This window comes from Zonotrichia leucophrys, chromosome Z, assembly GCF_028769735.1.
Source record: "Zonotrichia leucophrys gambelii isolate GWCS_2022_RI chromosome Z, RI_Zleu_2.0, whole genome shotgun sequence".
Taxonomy (NCBI): domain Eukaryota; kingdom Metazoa; phylum Chordata; class Aves; order Passeriformes; family Passerellidae; genus Zonotrichia; species Zonotrichia leucophrys.
The window spans coordinates 35580008-35601421 of NC_088200.1; the positions used below are offsets into that span (position 1 = coordinate 35580008).

Genomic DNA, 21414 nt, shown 5'->3' on the forward strand with positions numbered 1-21414 from the left:
CACTCTCCATCTTCTGAAGTGTCTGTTACAAGAAAAGTGAGAGAAGGAAGTATTTTCTATTGGTCACATCACCTGTGGCACAAACTTTTTCTCTGTAGGTATAAGTGGTAGTTCCAAAGCGAAATCATCATCACATTCAATAGCATAAAGGCCATGAAGTCTTCACTGCTGAGCAGCTTTTCTCAAGTGTACTGGGGACAGTCAGGCTTAGTTTCATGTTATTTTATAAATGCACTGAAAGAAGTTCATTCAATTACCATCTAGATTGCAGCTTTAATAATTCCTTGAAATGAAATGTAGGGACCAAGCCAGTTTAATTAGGTAATGTTTATTTTACATAGAACAATCTCCAAAGAATATTTAAAAAACCCAACCTAAATACTGATTTTATTGCATTTATTTTCTTACAAAAAAAAAAAAAAAAAAAAAAAAAAGACAGACAGGCACAATTTAGGTATTCAAATACTTCAAACTGAACAACTGTTAGCTATTCAGATTTCCCCAATACCACTCCAAAGGCTGTGAAAGTAGAAAACATCATTTTGCACGAGGCAGTAGTGCATTTAGTAGGAATGAATCGCAAAATATATTTTTGTGAAGCAAGTCGTTATTGTCGCTTTATAATTACCTATAAAATTTTTTGAATTGCACAATAAGTTTGCTTTGCAATTGACAACTGCCACAAAATAGGCCTAGTATGTAACTAAGTATCTGCTCAAACTATCCCTTAAAAACAAATTAGGTTTTCTTTTGGTAAATACTTAAAAGTCTAGTATCAGCTATATTATATATCTGAGGTAATTTTAAAAATGTTTCAATAGGAAGAGGTTTATATATTTAACTAAATGCAATTTCTGCCTATCTTAAAATCTACACAATAGGTGTGTATCATAAAGAATATTTTGATTTGAAAGTACCAACACCAATGAAATCTTGAGCTGTTTAAATGAATAGATTTCTTGGTTTTCTGTTTTTTTATCAATGCTGAAAAGGCACTGTGTACATTCTTCTGAACTTTTGGTGTTTTAGGGTGTGTTTTTAAAATTTAACAAGCATCCAACAACAACTTCAAATGTTTATAAGCCAAAAAATACTGAATAGACTTCCCACTGATTGATGAAGTCCATGATATCTGAAAGTACTCATTTTCCATAGAACTTCTTATTCAGCAAGAATATGAGCAAATTCACATTCACTTTAGCTTTATCAAACATTTTCATTACAGCCACACCTTCATACTGCATCTGAAGCAAATCCTGAAATGAGAAAAAGATCATTATTATCTGTCTAAATCCATACCTTACAGTAACAAGATGTGATAAACGTCACCAACTGCAGGTCCTTTGTAACTTAAACAATTGCAAGCAAGTATTGGATACATGCAGAAAACATTACGTGTCCTCTAGATCTTAAGCTACAGATGGTCAGTAAAAGCAAACCAGAAGAAATACTGTTTTCTGTGTATTTCCTCTTTTTTTTTAGTATTTCCTGCTTGCTGCCTGAACTAATGTGGAGGTTGATTTCATACAGTTGCCCCAAGATAAACATTAATTCAATGCCCATGCCCAGCATCCTGCAGAAGTTACATAGTTGTTCTCCACATTAGCTGCTGCTCTGTACTAATTGACTGGTTCATGGATACATGTGAAAAAATATTGAAAAGGTTTGTAGTTACACGAAATGCAACAGCAGCTATACAGCAAAGTAGCAAAATTCAAACCTGGAAATGGAGCTGCACTTTTTCCATCTCAACTCCTAAAAATTTTGCTTTGATTTCAAAGTCACCCACTTCTTCTCCAGGTGTGATATCAAACATCACATTCTTAAACCTTGAAACAAGAAAGGTAATTGAATACATAGGCTGTGCAGTTTTGTATAATCCAGAGAGAGCTTTGGGGAAAAAGCCTGCAGAACATAGAACTTTGACCACAAGCAGTGTCGTTGGTGTCAAAAGAATCACTCCATCCCCCCCTTCATTCCATACAGTGTCTTAGAGATTTTCTGGTAGTATCAGTAATATGAAATACAGAATTCTAAAGTTTTTGTACTGGAGAATCAACTCCCCAAAAAAACCCAACCCAAAAAACCCCAACCAAATAAAACAACCTACCAACTAAAACCAAACCAACAACAAAACAAGACACCAAAAAAGAAAAAAAAGTCTTTAGAAGGTTTAGTGAACAAATTGGATCCAACACCCAGTGAATAGAAACAGGACAAGCAGATTTTCCTTCTGCTGTGCCCAAGCATCTCCTTGCAGGTACATATTTGCCTCATGTGGCTTCCCCTGCCTGATAAATCCCCTTGGGGGGAAATAAAAAAAGAAAAAAAAAAATGGAAAAAACTTTTCCATGCAGAAAGTGAATGGTAAGGTGCAAAGAATGGAAGACTTTCACTACCACAGCCTCAAAATGGAAGAATACAAAAGGGATGTTAAACCACCACATCCGTTCACCCTGCTGTAGAATGAGGAAGAGCGGAAAACCTGAGGGTTACTAATTTACTTGAAAGTAACTGGTCAATTTATGAAAAAAGATTGCTACAACTGCATAAAAACGCGGTCATTAATAGTGAGTCTGCTGCTAAACTTGCACTTGTCCATGTAAGACAGTGCTAGGGCTGGCTCATTAAAATATTTTCCCAAAGTAATAATACAGCAAGGTACAAAGTTAAAAAAATTATAACAATTAGACTGTAGCATCCTTCCGAATGCAGAAGTCTGAGGCAATTTTAGCTGTGCACAGGAAATTGTTAAGATTTCTTTTATCAAAAGCCGGGCCCCTTCAGAAATTGCTGATTAGAAAATACTTGGAATTCCACTTACTGATTGGTTTGAAGATCTTCAATTTCTAGGATGACGCCTTTTTCATGAAGTCTTGCAGCTGTGTACTTTAGTGGGGTCTGTTTCAGCTTTTTGCTTCCCTTCACCTCCTCTTTTCCATCAAATTTAATTGACCTCCGTGAATTTCTAGAAAGAGAACAAGAAAATGGCTTTTGGTGTGTTTATCAGATCCTTAATACTTCAGTTACTCTTCAGCCACATTTAACTTTCTTTCACTCTTTCTTGAACTTCTCTAAAAAAACCAAAAAATCTAAGCGTTAGAGGAATTTTTAGCATGCAGTGAATCATCTAAATATCTTGCCAATGATTTTGAATCATCTTTTGGCACTTCTTTCAATTCTATCGTGAAATGCAACTCTGATCCCCAAAAGTCCTCAATCTTCAGCTTAAAATAGCAATTTGTAAACTTAAGGTGACATAAATGGTAAATACTCTGTAATTAGAGTTAATTTTTGGATCAATGAAGCATATACTAGGAAAATTCCTATTCATGTCAGTAAAATGTTTTCATTTTAACACTTTGGTGGCATTGGTGGGGGGATTGCTTTCAAGTAACTCCATCATATCTGAAAGGTAAATATTTAGGCATTTATTTCCCCCTTTTCCATTCTGAAAATAAACCCCAAACTTTATAAAAAAGGAAGAAACCAATAATTACTTCCCAAAGCTTCATGACCTCCAACCTTGCAAGCAGATGTGCAAAGTAACACCAATTAAATATATTGAAAACATCTACACATCTCTTTACATAGACATAAGACTTTTCTTTCTCCAGGCAGTCATTAATAAATGCAAGACTTTAATATCCAGATGCTGACACAGTTAACAACTCTCATGGACCTTTTGCAGACTGTCAATCTGTTGGAATCAATACTTTAAACTACAGATGAACACCTGCTCTCCCTCTTGATGAAACTAAAAGACACATTAAAAGAAAGAAAGACTCAACTCACCTCCTTGTTAAGTTGTCTAAGCAAGTTTTTATATAGGTGTTGTAATAATTAATTTGTTCTTCATAAAATGCTGTCTTGGAGTTAAGTGCATTCAAAGTCTGCTGGAGTTTCACCAATTCAGCTTTTCGATGATGTCTGTATCTTCTTTGATTCCGGATATCCTAAATAAATTTATTATTTTTTTTGTTTTATTAATTTGAAATTTTAAAAAGCCTCAGTTCATTACCATTCCAATTTGTAATTACAACATCTGAGTTCATACTGAGAGAAAGCACAAAATTATCCTGTTAGCTCTTACAAGAACAGTACTTGTAGGAAGTACTATGGTTTGTTCACATGGCAGTCACATTGCTGCTGATATATAGAAGTGGTGTTGAATTTTTCTGTGCTCTACAGGGCCTAACAGACCCAGAACTCAGAAGAAAAATGTCATTGTCGTGCTAAAGATAGTTGAATATTCTAAGGTTCTTACAGCCAGTATGGGTTGTGGATGTGGAATAGGATTTGTTGAGAACAGTCCCTGTGCTTTATCAGCATCAGGATGGGCACCACATTGGCCCACTATTCTTGTGTCCTGCCTAACCACAGCAGATCAGTGTTGATAACAATCAGATTATCTTTCATAGGGGTTTAAGGCTTTTGAAACTTTACCAAGACCACAGCCATTCTTAATTGAAACACCACCAAGAAATTCCAATTAAATTGGAATTGTTAAAGTCTACAAGGTTATATTGAAACATTATAGAGGAGGAGTTAAATCATCATCAGCATCAAATTCAATATCAGATTTGGATAACAAAGGCTGCAGTTTTATGTCATTCATTTCAGACAGTTATTCAGGAGTGTACTGTCTGTCACTTATTTTGTCAGGGAACGAAAACAATTTGCTTCGTATGTGGATACTTCAGTAGTTTAGGGTAGCATTCCCTGAAAAATATGTGTTTTACTTTGTTTATTGGAATGCATTTAGGCTAGATGTTAAACAACATTGATATACAGGGAAACACTCAGTTTACCTTAGCAATCTCATTTATAATTTCTTGGTACTTAGTTGCTGAAGACACTAGTCCTGCTTGTTCCAATGTCCGGAGATTTCTCTGAATTTTCCTTTTCTTTTGTTCTATTGGTAGCTGTCCATCTTCATAAATAGACTGACTGTGCTTCATTTTCTCTGGAGTTTTGGAATCTAAGATGGCACGTTTTTCTACAAGCTTCAAATTCTCAGATTCCTGGGGGTGGGGAAATCCAGAACAGTTATTTTCCAGACTTTAATTCCAGATTTTAATAACAGTTAAGAATTCAAGTACATTGAATTATCAAGTCCATTGGAACAGGAGATTTTCAAGAATCAGGGTGCAATCTTTATGTCCTATTACCACTTGGTCTAAAAGTACCCCATTTACTATGCCTTTGGACATACTTTAGGTACGTAGTGACAACACCGAGACACACATTTGAATTAATCAAAATGTCTAATTCAGCCAGGCTCAATGACTTCACCAAGTTGTGGGAAGACTGTCCAGATCTCACATATGCACACACTGAGGTGAGCTAAAATCTGCACATTATTGGAATGCAGTTTTATGTGTCAGTGTCTATGGGAGAGACTGCAGCTGTGGGCTCTTCCCACTCGATTCCCATACTAAGGATAGCAGTAGTTCCCTGAGATTTGCTTGTATAGATTAAGCAAATAAACTAAAGGGTCAGGCAAATTGAGTTACAATACTGAATTTAATGGGTGGGAACAAAGATAGAGTAGAAAGATTCACCTCAGCTATTTCTTGTATTATAATACAGGAGAGAAAAGACCATCTTTACAAAAAAAAGTAAAGAAAAAAATATTCTATTCACATAATAGTGACTCCAATACAGTAAGAAAAAATATTCTAGTCTAGTCTAGCTCACACCAAGATTTATATTTTATTTCCATCTGAAGTTGTTTCCAATTATACAGTAAAAAAACCTAACTATACAAGTCTCATATTTTAAAGACTCTAACTCTGAATAGTCTAAAACCATCAACAAACAATTTCATTGTTATAATGTGATGGAGAAAGCTGTCAGAGATCTGTAAAGGTGTTCAAATAGCTATAATAAATTACTTCCTTCCCTATTCAGGCACAGTATAAGACTTACCTGTTGTGCAGTGGCTGGTGTTTCTAATATTTCTAAGAGTGTATCCCCTGGTTGTGTTCGTATCACATCCACAATGAGTCTTTTGGTCCTTTTGAAAAGGATAAGTAGATATTACAACACAGTTATCACTGTATCACTTGTACATGTCATTTCTTCGACCATAAAAGTAGTAAACTCCCCGTTTATTATGGATTATGGGTAAAATTTGCTTTCTAGCTTTTTATGTTTCACAACTTCCTTTAACAACATTGAGGATCTGGTTTCTATACAGTCTGAATAGAGAAATGCATGTAAGCTTCCCTCCATTTATTTTAGAAAACAGACAACCCACTGGTGCAGTAAAACAATTACTGTTAATAAAACACAAGCAATTTTATTAATTTTGTATTAATGTGGATTTTAATTGTGATCGTGACAAGACAGCAGGCAGAAATGTAATGTTTGAAAAGCCTGAACTACTCATCATTCCATTAAGGGTCATATTTACTGAATACAGTGGAAATGCACTCAGAACTGCTGAACTTTGAAGGAATTTTTCATTTGATGTAGCGCATTTACACAAACCACTTAAGGACAGATATTTCTCTAGCGGCAAGAGACAAGACGTGTTTCCTTGCTAAAAAAGGGAAGCTGCTACACCCTGATATGTTAACCAGTTCTTTTCTTGGTAAGAATTTATCTCATTCCTGCTGCCTATTTGTTCATAATACTTCCAAGAACATCCTGCTACAGAATTCTATTAATTTAGAGGACAGGATTACTGAAATAGCTCATTATACTTAACAATTAACAGAAAATTAAGGATGTAGCTTAAGTTTCAAAGAAAAATGTCTAACTATTGTAAAAATTTCTATAATAAAGCCTAATAGTTTAAAGTGATAGTCTACCTAAGTACAGTTACTTCTTCAGAAGTAAAACATCACACCATTGAACAAATCCAGAATACCTATTTCTGATTAAAAAACCCAAACAGCTTAATAGATCAGATTTTAATTATAGCCCATGTCTGCCCTCCTAGTTATTGGTGCTGTCTTTCCATTTTAATGTGAATTTTTGCCTTCACACACATGGGGTCCATATAAGCACAGTAATAGAAGACAGCAACATCCTGTTCTCCCCCTTTCTCAGATTGTACTAGGATGTGAAGTAGGCCAATCCCTTTTCTGGATAGCTGGAAATAACATCAAAAGATGGGTGCCAATAATGTGAAAGAAGTGCTGTTATATAATTAATTTTTACTATTAAGTAGCCTGCATTCCAGTGTATCCCTGCAGCCATTTTTTAATTTGTTTCCAAGACAAAATAAACACAATTTTATTTCTCTCCTGGATAAAAGCATGAAGCATGCGCTATTCCTGCTGAAGTAACAGTTACATTCTTTTAAAAAGGCTGATGACAGTATATCTGGAAAGTGTTTATTTTTGGGGGGGAGGAAAGGACATGGCAATACTGTCTGTACTGTAGACTGCTTTTCATTTCTGCTTTCCCAAGGCTGTGGCATTTTAAAGTAGAGTGCTTTTACAGCTTCATGAAAAAACATTTCCTAGATAATGATACAGTCATGCTCCGAAACACAGATGGCAATATATTTCTTTTTTCTGGAAAAACTGACAGTTATTCTGAGTTTTGTAAAAGTTTGAGTAGCTCTGAACACAAACTGTCTTTTGAAAACTGAATGCACTCAGCACCTCAGAAATATACTTAGGCAGGGTAAATATTTAAAAAGCAATAGTTAGAAACAAACAAACAAACAAACAATAAGCATTGCCAGAATATACATGTTTGAACAAAACTTACTTTATCATCAAACTTTTGAGATCCTGATCTTCACCTTCTCGTAACTCATATTTGCTTGTTAGAGACAGTGAAATCTCTGTTTTTGCAAGTTGATTCAGTGTGCTTTCCCTGTTGGGGTCATTGGGATCAACAGCTCCTTCCCCTAAAAGGAAACATATTTTACTCCAAGTTTTCCAATTTTCCCACGATTCAGCACATGAAGCAAACAAGTACCTAGATGAATCACTGTAAACAATCAGAAATATTAAACTTATTATATAGTGCCTCCAGCTCCTTCCACTTAGAAGCAGTCTTTTTTTGGGCATTGAACAATCAAAACAACAACTTAGCTATTTATAAGCCCAGCTACAAGGTTTTGGAAAGTAGACCAATCCTTGCTTTTCAGGCTCCTGATGTGCAAAAGACTTTCATGTTGTCTCCTTAAAGTATAATACAAGCAATGTAACATCCTTTATCCTAGCATGCAGTGATAATGAAGAAACAGAAGAATAGCAGCTATGTTAACAGGCTACTCACTTGAATGTTGCTGTTATCCATGACTCCTAGCTACTTTCTAAACAGTTTTCTAATACATGTAAATTAAATATTACTCAAATGCATTACTTTGTTAAAATTAGCAAATTTCTTAGAAAGTAATTTTTATTTGGATAATTAAGTATCAAAAGAAAAAATGGCTGGTTTTAGAATTTTCTTTATACTTTGTCTAAGTTTCTACCTAACACTAGCAAATCTTAAGATCAGTTTGTTAAAAAAAAAATCACTTATTTCTTCTCTGCAAAACTGGATCACTCAAAATAATAGTAATGTTTGGATTTTGAAACACACATTAATTTTTAGATTGAGTTTTGCAGTTAAGAAAAACATTCAAATATGAGGTTCAATGTTACCATAAGTGTTTGGAAAATAATTCTGTAGTAAAGAGAGAAGCAGAAGCTACTGGTCTGAGAGACACAAGAGTATTTAAGTCAAGCTTCTGTTTAATTCTACCCCTAAAATGAAGTTACCCTTAAACACAAAAAACAGCATACCAAGGAAAGATTCTATATCAGGAACAGGTCCCAGACCTTCCAGCAATTCATTCAGCAGGTCATTAGTCTCAGTGGCAATGGCATCCTGGTGTTCCAAAAGCAGCTATAAACAAATGTAAATGAAATCATCATCCAGAAAAAGCTTTCCTGGAATCTTTATACTTGAAACTAAGTCTGGAAACTAAATATTGAAAAACACAGACCTATCATGATCAGGATTATGGAGGACCTTCCCAAGATCAGGAAGCACCCTGGATTCTGGGCTAGATTTTGGAACTGCCCTTGCTGTAAAACAGCTTGTCTTGCTTCTCCAGCTATTGTCTCTGGAGTGCTCAATGTCATGGCTGAGCAGAAGGTTTGCAATTAGGACTAACAAAGTCCTAATTGTCACAGAATAAAGGATGGTAATCCCAAGCAGAGAATTTTGTGCTGCATCCTTAATACCCAAAGGAATAAAGTGTTGGTGATCCACAGAAAGACACCTATTTTATGTATATCCATTCCAGTAGCTTACAACAGTGTCAGTGATACCTTTCAGAAAGGACTATATTTTCTAAGTGAGGAACGAGCTCTGCAGCACCCACTGCACCACCTAATAGACACGTTATGCCAGTCACTAGACTCACTGGAAGGACTAATGTTCACATACAACTTCTGGTCATTACCTGCAGACATAGGTCTGTTGCTTCAAAAATTAAAAGAACAGGCAAAAAGACAAACCAGAAAGTCTTTTTTAGCAGATTAGGTTATTAGTTTTCACTTGAATGAAACTAACTTATAGAGTGGCCTACTGTGAGTTGCGTGCTCTACCTTTTCCATAGGGTATCTGGAAGTATTTGAGAGAGATTCTTTGTCGTGTTTATGGCCTTTTTTTTTGTTTTGATGGGGAAATGTTATTGTGGGTTTTTTTTTTGACTTAGGTGGGAGAACACACAGGGGACATATTGCCAGCCAGGAAACAGATGGTAGTATCCCAGTTTTAGGAGGAACAAGTGGTAAAGATTTAACTTACACCCTATTAAGTCATGCTGCAGACTGCAGTTATTCTGCTCTTTACCCACAATAAGAACAGGAGTGATACCACAGCGTCAATTTTTCTAAATCTGATGTTTTCCTCGGCTTCCAAGAAGTCACATGACAGAATGCCAGAGCCACAAGTTTGTATTCCCAAAGGTTTTCCTTCAAGCTTTCACTTTCTTACCCAAGGCAGAAGATTATTTTAAAGTTGGAATGTCACATAAGACTGGAACATAATTGTTCTTTCCCCTCATCAGAAAGTGTTACATACTAACTATTATTCAAGATGATGCTTTTGCATGAAAGCAGCATTTACATTTTTCCTAGGAAAAAAATAAAATCTAATATTCAGCTTCATAACATTTCAGAGATGAAGTGAAGAAATTACTCCAAAAGTAAGAATGAAAACTACACTTTCCCCAGAGAGTGCAAATATTTGATAATCTGTATACTATAGTCCATTGACTAGTCTATTTTGATTGACTTACTGAATGGGTATTGATAATTTCTTCAATGGAAATATATATGACAGGCTTGCTAAGGGTCACCATATCAGAGTATTCATCAATATTGAATTTCTCCTCTGGTTCAGGAACATCACACGCTGCTTGAAAAAAATTCCTAAGAGAAAATGAGAAAGACGTCAATAATTGTCCCTTATAAATTCACTTCATTTAGCCTGTATAAAAAAGCCATAGTCAAGTCTTTGACATACATTATGTTTCTTTTACAGCCTGCAATCTACCCTCAATGTTTCAAAGAGGCAATATGTCAATACAAGGAAATCTTCTCTTTCCTGGGTAGCTGGTAGAAGACTGTTTTAAAGGGGCTGGGTTTTTCCCCCTACTTAGTAAACAAGGTAAATTTTAAGGACTTAGAGAAATATCTGTTTAATAGCCATTAAATGGATATTTCTCGAAGTCTTTAAAATTATAAAAGGATTTCCCTGTTGTTTTATGAAGGCAATTCGCAGTATGAGGTGTACTGAGAAGGAATGGATTGAAATAGATGCACAAAATTCCCATTTGTCCCACAAATATTTATATTGCTGTTAGGCTGAAAACGAGGTGCTCAAAATGAGAGAAAATGTAGATTGTTTATAAATAGAAGAATCTTGAGAGGAAAAAATGCAGAGTGTGGTTGAAGTGTTACTTCAGTATGACTAGCATGCACATGGAGTACTGAGACCTGCTTCCCAAAACAACAACTGGTGTCTCTCCAAGCTACTGACTTCTTCAGGGATGAGCACAGATAACCCAGAACCAGCAGAGTCCTCTTGTAGAGAACCACTTTGTTTTCTGAAGTGAAAAGACCTGAAGTGCAGCAGCTGGGAAAAACAGGGTTTTGGATAATGCCTATGGGTTTCCTGCAGGAGTCATATTGTGCCAGCCCTATGGTGTTGAACAGGATATGTGTTTCAGGTTCACAGCACCTTTAAAGTATTGGAAAAGAATAATTAAAAAGAAAAAAGAAAAGGGGCTGAGATTCTTCACTTTGGAGAGGAAAAGCTGGGGACTACACATCAAGTTGCAAAAAATCCCAGTGGTATTGCATGATATGCGTTCAGAATTCATTAATCAGTCCAAAAACTAATGGCCAGTAGGGTATGCAATGAAACTGCAGGAAAATTTTGATTTTAACTAACAGGTAGCAAACTTCTAAATATTGCTACAGGAGGAGTTGTGAAGGCAGATGATCTCAAAGGCTTAGGAAGGGTGTGGACACATTTCTGTACAAGTTCATAAATGCAGAGTAAAAGATCCAGGCAGGCTTAAAAGCTTTGAGCATAGCTAACATTGCCAATATTGTTCCAAAGGGGAACAGGCAGCTAAGGGCAGCCAGTGTTGCTGTCTAAGCAGGGCTTAGTTAAAGTACAGAGCATAGGCATACAGATATTTAAGTTAGCTTAATTAGGAGAGAGATTCTTCCTTTTGTAGCAATCAAGGACTGACTAAAGCAGTGCTCTTTTATTGGCATTTGTTATGCTAGCTGTAACACTTTCTCTTTTATAGCTTCTTCATGTTTATGTCATGTGTCTAAATACTTCATTAAATTACTAATTATCTTATTATTATTAAAATTACTAATTATCTAGAATACTTTTTATTAATTGAATTATCTCTGTGTCCATGGTTGACGTCTCTCAAGGAAACCCATTATATGAGCAGTGCATTTGCTTTCACAAAGGGCAGACACTAAAGACAGAAACTCTGAGTGTAAGTTTATTGCAAAACTCAACAATACCACAAAGTAATAGCAATGAATGGGCAATAACCTGAAAGAACTTGTGTCCCAGAACGTAGAAAAACATGCAGTTTCCTACAATTGCAAGATAAAAGAATGATAACTGTGTAGAATCCATCAGCAAAGATGAGAGAATAAAAACAAACCCTACAACTTTGTCCTGACAAATATTTTTGTCTTCTTTAGACAAAATGTCCAGATGTCCACCCAAATCAAAGGAGACATTGATTTGTCTGTATAATGAGTTACCACAGTCTGTTCTAAGTCTGTTTTGCTGTAAGGAACTGCAAGCAAGACAGCAGAGGTGATTTCAAATTAATGCACAAGCTAAAATACAACCTGTTACTCCTGCTCCAGTTTCCTTGTCAGTGAGCATTTCTCTTTGCCACATCACCCAACATTTTTAATATTTTGAACAGGAAATTCCTATCAACAAGGAGTCCACCTCCCTTACTCATCCTAGAGGAAAGCTCTTACTCTGTAGGTACTTGTGAGGGCTGTGCATACCTGAACTTCTGGTAGGTCTGTGAGAGGTAAGGGTTCATAGATGACAGATGTTCGCTTTCTCCTTCAAAGAGTTTGTTAGAAGCAGCATGCTGGAGGACTTTTGCCACACAGCCTAGGTTCCTCCTCTGGTCAGGGTGTATCTGACCCCCAGCTGTTATATCAATTATATCAAAGCCATCAGGAGCAACTATGGCCGGGTTCATGTAGCGATAGTACAGAAGGTTGCCAACAATCTAAAGAAACAGTTAGAGAAGGAAGTTAAGAGATCTTCCCTTTGCATACAGGAATGACACCTTACAAAACATGACCAATCATTTTTACTTCTAAATTAGACCATAGGAACTGGTGCTACAAGAATCCTTAAGACACACATTATCTATGGGGCTAACTGGAAGAATATCTTACATGATACTCCTCCTACAACACCTCTGTGAACATCAGTTATGGACTTTTACAACCACATTTCAATTTGATACTGGCTGTAGTTCAGCTAATGCAAAGCATGGAGTTAAACACAAACACAACTCTTCTAAATTTTGCAAGATTCTGCTCCCAAGGCTGCAGATACTGGCAGCATTTAATGCACTTATTGATAATGGGACCCATTAATTCTTAAAGGGACTGGACTGCAATGCAGCCCTAGAAATCTAGAGACCGGATTTCCCAAACTGCAGTTTCTGTAACAATGCTGCAGCATCTTCTGAAGATGGCAACTTCAAAGAATTCCTGGTCTCAGAAACAGGCAGGACTTTGCTTTCCGCAATTTGCTTTAGCTTATATGCATGCAGAACTTCCAGCTTACACATTTAAGGGCTTTCAAGTGGGTACTCCATTTGTTACCTAAGTTTTTAATGTGTTGAGCAGTTATAATCAGTATTGCTGGAGTGCTGGACAGTGAAGAATGGGGAAGTTCAGGTAAAATGAAAACCTTGTACTTTTAGAACCATGTAATTAAACACTGATAAAAGGGTCTTTATTGAAGTGCAATATAGTCCTAATTTGACAGGGTTGTCAGTCAGCTGTTTAGAAGGCTTGGAGCAATGCCTAAAGTTCTCTAAAGAGACACCATGGCTGTGGTAGGGTAACAACAGCCACTGTGCCAGCACCATACTTACACTCACACCTTATTTTTCAGTCTGCACAAGTGCTATTTCTACAACTTTTACAAGCATCTTAAGTGTAATGCGATCTAAGTGTAGTATAATCTACTCAAACTTTTCTTTTAGAAACCTTCCTCATTGGATTTAAATTACAATTTCTTAACATTTTAAAACTTTAGATAGGGGAGAAAAAAAGAAGAGGACTACAGTGTTCTCCAATGAAAGGACGGGTGATCACAATGATCACAGGTCATTACTGATGATCACTACCAATCCAAGCCCCAGGATGATTCAGATAAACTCCAGCCTTGTCAGTGCAGTTACTATCCAAAACAGGTTGAGCACCCTCTTCCATAAGAGTTGCTGAGCACCCAGATTAACATACTTAGATGGTGACAACAGAATTCCCTGTTCCCCCCTTCCTCAGCCTCTTTGCAACTCAATAAGAAGTGCCAAATTCCTTCAATAAATGCTGCTTTCCCAGTTCCTTAGAATATTTAGTCTTAATAAAAATCTACTTTGTCAGTAAAACAACAAGCTGCTGGCAGTGTGCCCTAGGAAGTCTACCTTTAATAGTTCATCTTCAGTGGCATCCGGGAATTTCGCATGGAGTGAGCTCTTCAGAACTTTGGCTATGTATCTCATTCCATAACTAAATGTAGAACAGATGAAAAGGCAAAATATTGGAAAAGACTTAGACGAAACAGAAAGCAATCACTCTACTCAGCGTAAGTTACTGGCTTCTTGCCCACTTGCCCATGAAACACTAGAATGAGTTGATAATGGAAAACACAAAACGTTTTGAGTACAGGGAGAGGTTTGCCAGGCTGCTAAAGCTGGGCAGAGAAACCACTCCCTCTACTGGGCTGCCCATCCCAGAGGAAGTTTCACAAGCCTTTGAAAGCATGAGAAGGATCTGAAAGGATCTCCATCACAGAGGTTCAAGTGAACTGCACACGAACTGCCTCATGGAGAGTCCTAACAGAGCACTTACGGCATCATATTGAGTGAAGAGAATATGGATGTGAGAACTTTGTCAGTGACGGCCCGCAGACTCTGAATAGATGATTCCAGTTTATTGACCACTTCTGCGTGTGTCAGTGCTTGTTCTGTGGTCACATCGTATGGCAGTTTGCTGCAAAGCAAAAAATAAACATGAAACCAGGTTATATACATTTGAGAATAACATATTTTTTTTCTTCATAAGAGCCATCAGTGAACAAAAGTCTAACAAATACAGCTGAAGCTGGATTTTGTTACTAAAATTGTTTTGTTGTCTTAGATGCTTTGGCTCCCTTTTTTTGGAGGCAACTAATTTGCTTCATTGGGAGTGCACATGTTATAATGTACCTTCCCTTAATAACAAAAGCAGAAAACAAATATAAAGCATGCCTCTCCACATCCATATCCCAGTATAGCTCACCAAAAGCCTTGGACACTACTAACATGCTGTTAGTAAAAAACTTGAGAAAAAGACTAAGTTGTTCCATGGCATAATCTATTACATTTACAAAGATTACGTAATATACTTTGGAAGGTCATGACAATAAAAGTGATCCTTTCATTTTTCAGAACAAGAAAGTTAAAGCACCTGTTTGTCAAGCATCTCTCCCCAAAACCTCTCTGCTGAAGGAAGATTGAGAAGGGGTGCATGGGCACAAGTACAAAACAGTTTGACAGAGAAAGAATAGGAGAGCAGAATGGAGGGGTTCCTCATGTGTATGGTACAATATGTCCATCTTCCTCACTCACCTGGCCTCACCAGTCTGCATTTCTAGCTGGTTTACCCATGCCTTGTAAACATCCACAGGACTAGTGTTGATTATGAGAGACTTGTCCTCCATGATTTCCTTCACCACGGGGGCCAGGAGCTGGCGCAGGGTGTTCTGCCCACGAGCGCCTCGATTGAAGCTCACAACCATCTTAATGACAGTGGGGTTCCCAGTCACGATATCCTGGATCTGGTCTACCTTAGAGCTGTATCAGGAACAGAAGAGTTCTGACTTATGTGTGTAGTAATCCGTATTTTCAAATCCCACACTTTCAAAACTACTCTATTTCTGTGTTGAAACCTCTTTATATAGCCTACTTGTTAAGGCTTTTATATAAAATAAAGTGGCATATAGAGACTACCATCTGAATTCTGCATGTATTGTAGTAATCTCCTGGAACATAGCATAGTCCATGGCAGCTAATTTATGCCTGATTCAGACCCAAATACCTGTTCAGCCAGTATCCATTAAGGCCATAAAATAACATTTCATTATTTCAGGATTTACAAAACATAGGATTATACGAAGAAAGATAATACTTTACCCTTACAAAACAAAAAGCCCTAGCCTCTTTTTACAAGCCATTTTTTCATAGAGGAATACAGTCTACCATAAAAGATTATTTTTTTCTTGAATCAGGGATCACTTTAGTTTAAGAGTGACACCCAGAAAACAAAGCTCTCTTGTAATAAAATGTATGTAATTTTATGGTAGTTTAAAGATTAACCACCAGCTTCTTTTAAGCATGAAACATTCATTGAACTGTCTAAAACATAAACTAGCTGAACACTTTCTGTGATTGCACATACGTTATCTCCTCTTCTAGAGCAGTTTTGAAGAGTTTAAGAAGCAGGTATTCCTCCCGTTGATTGGAGGCATAGTTGTATAGAGTGAAGATGACTGTATCCATGAACTTCGTTGATTTGTTTTGTGGCATCTGGAAAATCAGCTTTGCCAGATACGTAGGATTAGTCTACAAAGCAAAAGAAAATTACTTGCATATGGTTGTCCAGGACAAACTCCCCTCCCCTGGAGGGCAGCTTTCTACATTTGTTCACACCTAAAGCAGTTACGTTGACTGAAATATATGTCAATTTTCCATACGTGCTTTACTTTTCTCCAAATCCTAGTACATAAGAAACATGGAATACTGCACAGTCAATGAGAAACTCCATTAAGGATTTTATTTGCAGTCTCTGGATAGCAAATAGAGAGTCTCTGCATCTAGTCTATGTATTTGTTGACAATTAGAATTTACCATATGACAATAGCTATCTACCAATAAAACTTGGCATACTACATGTCTGCTTTGGAGGGAGTCTGTCCTGGCAGAATCTAAAATTCTTTTAGAAAAATATCAATGAGGTCAGATAAAAAAAAGCACAAGAACAGATACATCATGTCCTGTGAACTGCATTGCAGACCAGTTCCCTAGCACCACGTAAAATGTACGCCACTAGCGACAGTAATTTATGTGGACTACATGGAGGTAAACATTTCTCTTCAGACAGAATGTTCTGTACAGACTGAAGTATGCTCAAGCAAAAACCAGCCATATTTGCTGCACACTTTAAAAACAACAAGGATTTTCTCAATTACAGGAAGTATTAGAAATTTACCATGGTGTCTGCTGCAGTCTGCATGTTATTTGGAAATATTTTCATGATCACTAATACAATAATTTATAAAATAAATAGTACAATATATTTCTAATTTTTCTTCAAAGAAATTGCTGCCATGTTAATTTTTGCATTAAAATTTACCTGTAGAAGGTAGAATAAGTGTTGATAAGCCTCCAATTTTTTTCTTCTCTCCTTACTCAAGCCTTTGATGCCCTGTTTGTCAACCATAACCATCTCTTCCAGTTGACTTTTGCTCTTTTTGTTAAGTTTCTTACTGTGCAGTACCACATCCTGCAGAAAGATGATCAAAACTCTGGATTATATATTCACAAAACAGGCAGATTGGAAAAATGAACATTTTCCCAACCATGTTAAATGCGGTATTACTCTAAGTGCCTTAATTAGCAAATTTGTAAATTTTGCTGTGCTACTCACTACCCAGTTTTTTATCATCTTCATCTTTCAACAGTATAGCTTACTAACAATGATTGTGTGAGGCCTGATCTCCTATACAGACTAATTCATGATTAATTAGCATTGAACAAGCTGTTGAATATGATTAGAAGTCTACTCTAACACAGAAAAGATGTAAAAGATTTTAAATCTGCCAAGTAATTTCTATTGTCCACAGCTGGCAAAATACAGTGATGTACAGCTCAGGACAACAGAACAACATCAAGCACAAGGCAGAAACAAGCAAAGATAGTGCTTAATTTACCAGGAGTACTTTGACTGAGCATTAGTACAGGCTGCTCAGATTGTTGGAGATAGTCAGCCATCTGGACATGGTCCTGGGCAACCTGTTCCGGGTGTCCCTGATTGTGTGGTGGGTTTGGACCAGATGACCTCCAGGGATCCCTTCCAGCCTCAGCTGTGATTGTGTAACCCTGAGTTCCTTCCACATGGGGAAGTGCTCAGTGCATGCTACCAAGGGAGCCTGAACAGAGCCTGCTGACCTGAAGAGTGATTCTGTTTTTCACCAGCAATCCAATCTTTATGTCCATTAAGTTCAAATCCTTCTCCAGCTGTTGATTGGATCGAATTTTTGTAACCACTTCTTCCCTTAACCTCATTACTTCCAGTTCTTCTTGAAAGTCTAAGTCACTTTGGTCCAAGAGGTAGGCAAATTTGCGCAGAACAGTTAAGGGTGGATTTTCAGCACCAACTGCAGTTGAAGAAAATAGGCTTGTTAGTTGATGCAATACTGAACATCCCTAAAGCCCTCAGGAAGCTGATCACTATGCAGAAAATGTGAAGTTTATGCCAGTTATGCAATATTTTTGTCATACTTTAAAAGTAAGCTATGCAAAATAGTTTCCGCTGTAGAACAATTGTGTTACAAATTGGACCTGCTTTTGAAGGTAAATAAGAGACTGAAATCTCATGTAAAACTTATAAAAAACCTTAGAGCACAGTAACATACTTGCCCCCAAACATACAACACCCAAATGTTACTACTTACTTAGTGTTCTGTAGTCCTCCCTGGCCTTGTTTGCTCTAAGAAATGCTTGTATTTTCACAATTTGGTCATTCTGAAAAGGGTCAAGATTAGGCAAGATTATTAGTTGTGACATACTTCTGCTCAGAAGCATACTTCAAACCTTGCACCCTCTTTCCTGTTTCCCAAAACTGCTCCTGCGAATGTACCAACATGCTTTAATACTTCATGTACAAAATGGATAAAAAATTACTTACATGATCCTTGAAGTATTGTAGGCGGCTCCTGTAAGCTCTCCTTGCTAGCCACATTTTGACCCATGACTGAATCTGAAAATTAAATAAATTAATTTTAAAAGTTAAGGGACACCGCACAAACTTTTGTGTGTGTGTTTAAGTTTACTTTTGAATATCTGCTTCTGCAGCCATGCTGTTCTTGTGTGCTCAGGGCTACAGATGACTGTACCACCGGGCTCCTACTGGCCAGTGACCAGAGAAAGGGGTTCCCACTAGGCCACTATATCAAGAAGAGTTCAGGTTTCTACCACCTGTGTGTAATATTATCTTTGGAAATAATTTATACCTTCAGGTCTCAGATCTCAATTCTAAATCAGTTCCCCTCAAAAACAGGAGATTCTGTCACAATATTCCATCTGTGATCTACAATACAATCGTGATGTAATGGTCCCATTATTAGCATCTCAGAAAAGCGAGCACTTTTCAGAGAGAGAGATTTGACAGCTTTTAAGGAAATAATACACTGTCATCCCAAATATTTTCTAATTTAGTGCTAGGAATAGACATGTAAGGAAATCTCTTTCAAGACCCCCTCAAGTTCAGCAAGGCCTGTTGAAAGTCAAATGCAGAGCTTTCAAGAAGCAATTTGCTTAACCTATCAGCTAAACAACTTTGAATGCCATGCAAATTTCTGGAAAACCTCCAGCCCTGTGCTCCTAGTCTCTGATTCCCAGGTAGTGATGGACTATGTCAAGGAATAAAGCATACTTGGTCCCCAAAACACATTGGGTGTTCTTACCTTAACAATAGCAGCAACATTGCCTTGAAGCACCTTTAACCTGTCAACATAGCTTTTCCTTTGTTTGAATCCTTTCCAGAAAGCCTATTATAGAGAACGCAGAAGACTATTATCCCTGGTAATACACTCATGTTTATTAAATCTATGTAACATACTAAAATCATTAACAGTGATTTTTTAGGAAAAAGTCTGCCATTGTGATAAAGAGATAACTAAGGTATAAGTAAGCTTGCCTCTGCCTCTATTTTTTAAGGTGCCCTCAATACATGACATGTCAATTTTGACCAATCTCAGCACACGTTATTGTCCAGTGCTATTTCCTTCACCATCCTGAATTCATCCTTACTCTTATCACCAGTACATCCACATCCTTAGCATCCCAGTCACTGGCTTCATCCTACAAGTGACTTCCAGCTCTTGCCATTACTTAGCCTCATCTCCCATCCCTGGAACAACAATGGAGTGCCTCAATCTGGGGACCATCTCTGTCCATGTGGATAACAAGATGATGATCAGGAATAGCCACCATGGGTTTGTAAAGTAAGCGTGTAAAGGGGAGAGCAGTGGATATTGTCTACTTGACGGCAGTAGGGATTTCCATTGTCTCCTAATGGACAAACTCAGGAATGCAGGCTGGATGAGTGGACAGTGAGGTGGATCAAGGACTGGCTGAACAACAGATCCCAGAGGGTTACAATCAGTGTCACAGGGTCTAGTTGGAGGCCTGTCCCTAGTGGTGTCCCTCTAGTGTCACCCCTAGCGGTGTTCAATGCTGTATTGTTTAACTTATTAATCCATGCCTTGGATGAAGGAGCAGATGCCTCCTCAGCGAATTCATTGAGAACACAGAGCTGGGCAGAGTGGCTGATACCCTGGAGAGCTGTGCAGCCCTTCAGAAGGACCTCAGCAGGTTGGAGAAATGGACAAAGAACCATCTGAAACTCAGCAAGGGCAAGTGCAGGGTCCTGCACCTGGGGAGCAACAACCCCAGGCACCAGCACAGGCTGGGGCTGCCCTGCTGGGGAGCAGCTCTGTGGAGAAGGACCTGGGGGTCCTGGTGGACAAGAAGCTCTCCATGAGCCAGCAGTGTGTCCTGGTGGCCAAGAAGGCCAATGGTATCCTGGGGGCATTGGGAAGAGCATTGCCAGCAGGTGGAGGGAGGTGATCCTGCCCCTCTACTCAGGCCTGCTGAGGCCTCACCTGGAGTGCTGTGTCCAGTTCTGGGCTCCTCAGGACAGCAGAGACATGGAGTTGCTGGAGTGGGTTCAGTGGAGTCTAAAAAGATGATGTGGGGTCTAGAGCATCTCCCTTACAAGGAAAGGCAGAGGGAGCTGGGCCTGTTTAGCCTTAAGAAGACCGAGAGGGCCCCTCATCAATGTCTGTAATTATCTGAAGGGAGGGTATCAAGAGGGTGGGTCAGGCTCTTCTCAGTAGTGCTGAGCAAAAAGGACAGGAGGCAATGGGCAGACACTGATGCACAATAAGTTCCATCTGAGTATGGGGGAAGAACTTCTTTACTGTACAGGTGACCGTGTACTGCAACAGATCGACCAGAGAAGTTGCGGAGCCTTTGGGGATATTCCAGAACCATGTGGATAAAAGCCTGTGCCATGTGCTCTGGGATAACCCTACTTGAAAAGTGAGTTTGGACCAGATGACCTGCTGTGGTCTCTACCAGCCCTACCCATTTTGTCGCTCTGTTGCATCCAGAAATTGTCCCTTACCTATCTGGACCCACATTGCTCGTGCCCTGGTCTCTTTTCCATGTTTATTCCTTCAGCTGACTCTGTTTGCTAGCTCAGAAACAAAGACTTGTCAAGGAATCCAATGACAGGGATATCAGATACTTTTACTGCTGCTTTTGCCTATCATCTCTATCAGTCAGTGACACCAGCCTTGTTCTCTATTTGTTGTCTTTCCACA

The 21414-nt window shown here is 38.0% G+C and overlaps 1 protein-coding gene across 5 annotated transcripts in view; it reads right to left on the minus strand.

Moving 5' to 3' along the window:
- Nucleotides 1-449: 449 nt before the first annotated feature.
- The window catches only part of IQGAP2 (IQ motif containing GTPase activating protein 2), a 126373-nt gene continuing 105408 nt past the window's right edge, over nt 450-21414 (minus strand). For all 5 annotated transcript variants that reach the window (XM_064736012.1, XM_064736010.1, XM_064736013.1 and 2 more), the window contains 19 exons: nt 19492-19575; nt 18714-18785; nt 18481-18550; nt 17975-18183; nt 17160-17309; nt 16206-16369; nt 15377-15601; nt 14619-14759; nt 14192-14276; nt 12525-12757; nt 10262-10394; nt 8757-8859; nt 7729-7870; nt 5932-6019; nt 4812-5024; nt 3796-3956; nt 2825-2968; nt 1721-1829; nt 450-1256 (listed from right to left, as the gene is read on the minus strand). In XM_064736012.1, the coding sequence (XP_064592082.1) occupies nt 1143-1256; nt 1721-1829; nt 2825-2968; nt 3796-3956; nt 4812-5024; nt 5932-6019; nt 7729-7870; nt 8757-8859; nt 10262-10394; nt 12525-12757; nt 14192-14276; nt 14619-14759; nt 15377-15601; nt 16206-16369; nt 17160-17309; nt 17975-18183; nt 18481-18550; nt 18714-18785; nt 19492-19575 (2640 nt within the window). In that variant the 3' untranslated portion in view covers nt 450-1142. The remainder of the gene's footprint in view (nt 1257-1720; nt 1830-2824; nt 2969-3795; nt 3957-4811; nt 5025-5931; nt 6020-7728; nt 7871-8756; nt 8860-10261; nt 10395-12524; nt 12758-14191; nt 14277-14618; nt 14760-15376; nt 15602-16205; nt 16370-17159; nt 17310-17974; nt 18184-18480; nt 18551-18713; nt 18786-19491; nt 19576-21414) is intronic.